At 38.8% G+C, this 2312-nt stretch overlaps 1 protein-coding gene across 1 annotated transcript in view; it reads right to left on the reverse strand.

The window, feature by feature from the left end:
• The window catches only part of LOC104910484 (collagen alpha-1(XXII) chain-like), a 24475-nt gene extending 22669 nt beyond the window's left edge, over window positions 1-1806 (reverse strand). Inside the window, exon 1 of the mRNA XM_010709392.2 lies at window positions 1741-1806. Coding sequence (XP_010707694.1) covers window positions 1741-1806 — 66 coding nt within the window. The remainder of the gene's footprint in view (window positions 1-1740) is intronic.
• Window positions 1807-2312: the final 506 nt, after the last annotated feature.

Here is a 2312-nt window from a genome sequence, read left to right on the forward strand (position 1 = left end):
AAAGGAGAAAAAAAAGAAAAGAAACTGCATCAAAAATACTCTGTTATAATATAGCATTTATGTCCAAGGGAACAAAGTAGAGCAAATGAAATGTAATGTGCTCCCCATATTCTTTCGCCAACAAAGTTCTATAGTCAACACTTGCAACCATTTTATGCAAACACTGAATCAAACAAGGGCGGAATTAAATCATGCATTTTCACTTCTTTACCCACTAAAGATACTTTTGTAAACAGAATCCTTCCAAGTATATCACTAAAAGCCAGACAGCATCTACCCCACGCTGAGTCTATGTAATCAAGTCTCCATTGAAAACACAAATATAGAGCTGGCTGAGTAACTGATAGGGAAATTAGTTCCTGAGCTAAGCCCTGCTGGAAAGGATTGGCAACGTAAAAGACTATATGTTGTCCTATAGGAAACCAAAGACAAGAAAAATAAAGAAAGCTCTCTGTTCAGGAATTATAGCTTCATTCTACTCTTTAGTAAATACAGATGCAAGCAATCGCAACTTGATTTTACTGTCTTTGCCAGGGAAGGCAAGAAGCCATATTCAGTATTTTGAAAGGCTACAACTTTTTATACAGAGGATTTTCATTTACAGAGCTGAGGCAGATTCTGAACCACTAGGCTGCCTGAAAATATATCAGCCTTTAAAAAATCTTCAAGAACCACATCTCCAAGAACTCCAGATCTTTAGATATGTGCTGTTCTCATCTTGCGAACTCTAGTGAACTCATTCTCCAAGTTTTTGGCTCACTATTATAGCTGCCAAAGTATTTCAGAGCATTTTGCTGAAAGCAGACTGAAAATTGAGCTATAATTCATAGTTGTATAATTTGTAACATTGGTTCATAATCAAATAATTCCTCCACAGAATACTTCTTTTTTTCAAGCAGGTATGCCATCTTTATCAATTCTATCCTTAGAGAAGTAAAGTAGGTAGGAAAAAGAGCAATTCAGATTTATTGTGTGATTAGATAACTAGGTGGATAGGCATAGTTGATTTACTGGTTCATTCAGTAGAGTAGACACCTCTATGGTCAGAAGAGAACATTTGGTTCACTTGCTTTTTGTATATAGGAAGCATTATCAATCTTAGCCACTTAACTATCAATATACTTTCTTCCACTAAAAGCAGCTGAGGGAAGGAGATGAAGAAGGAAGTTCAGGTACAGGAAAGGAAATGCCTGTTTACATACAAGAATATATTCTAGAGAATAAAACCAATGCAGCTATTTATATATAAGGGAAAGTATTCAAAAACTATTTCAAACTGCCATGACATTTCAAAACTTTAGCAATAAAAGGAACAAGGATTTTGGAGATGCTCCTTTCACTCATTTGATTATTTGATCCATTCCTTGAGGGCTCAGCAAGTCAATAACCTATTCCACAGGAATCAAATTTCTCAGCCAAAGAAAGGAATGAAACTGAGATCTTAGTAATGTCTCCTCATTCATATATATATATATATTTTACATACTCTATGTGTATCAGAATAGTACATTTCCAGCTAAGTGTATGTGGGAGTTTGGCACAGACCTCAGGAATTGTCATGGAATCACAGAATTGTAGGGACTGGATGGGATGTCAAGAGATCATCAACTCCAACTGCTTTGCTAAAGCAGGATCTCTACAATAGGTCACACAGGTAGGCATCCAGACGGATGTCTTGGATATCTCCATATCTCCCTAGGAGACTCTGGGCAACCTTTTCCAATCCTCAGTCACCCTTACCATAAAGAAGTTTTTCTGCATATTTGTATGGAACTTCTTATGTTCAAGTTTTATCCCCTTATTCATTGTTCTATTGCTATGCACTACCAAGAAGAGCCTGGCCTCATCCCTTTGCCTTCCACCTCCCTTCAGATATTTAATCAGATCCCTTCTCAGTCTTCTTTTCCCCAGGCTGAAAAGACTCAGGTTACTCAGCCTTTCTTCATATGGAAGATGCTCCGGGCCCTATACCATCTTTGTGGCCCTCTGCTGGACTCCTTCTAGGAGATCCCTGGCTTTTTTAAACTGGGGAGCCCAGAACTGGACACAGTACACTAAATGTCATCTCAGAGCTCCTCTCCAGCAGGTCATCCCCCAACCTGTACTGATGCATGCGGTTATTCCTCCCCAGGTATAAGACTACACTTGCTATTCTTAAATCTCATCAGGTTTCTCCCTGTCCAACTCTCCACTCTGTCCAGGTGTTGTTGAATGGTAGCACAGCTTTCAGGGGTGTCAGCCACTCCTCACAGCTTTGTATCATCAATAAACTTGCTGAGGGTGAACTCTATCCCTTCATCCAGACAACATGA

Source organism: Meleagris gallopavo, chromosome 3 (genome assembly GCF_000146605.3).
Source record: "Meleagris gallopavo isolate NT-WF06-2002-E0010 breed Aviagen turkey brand Nicholas breeding stock chromosome 3, Turkey_5.1, whole genome shotgun sequence".
NCBI lineage: Eukaryota > Metazoa > Chordata > Aves > Galliformes > Phasianidae > Meleagris > Meleagris gallopavo.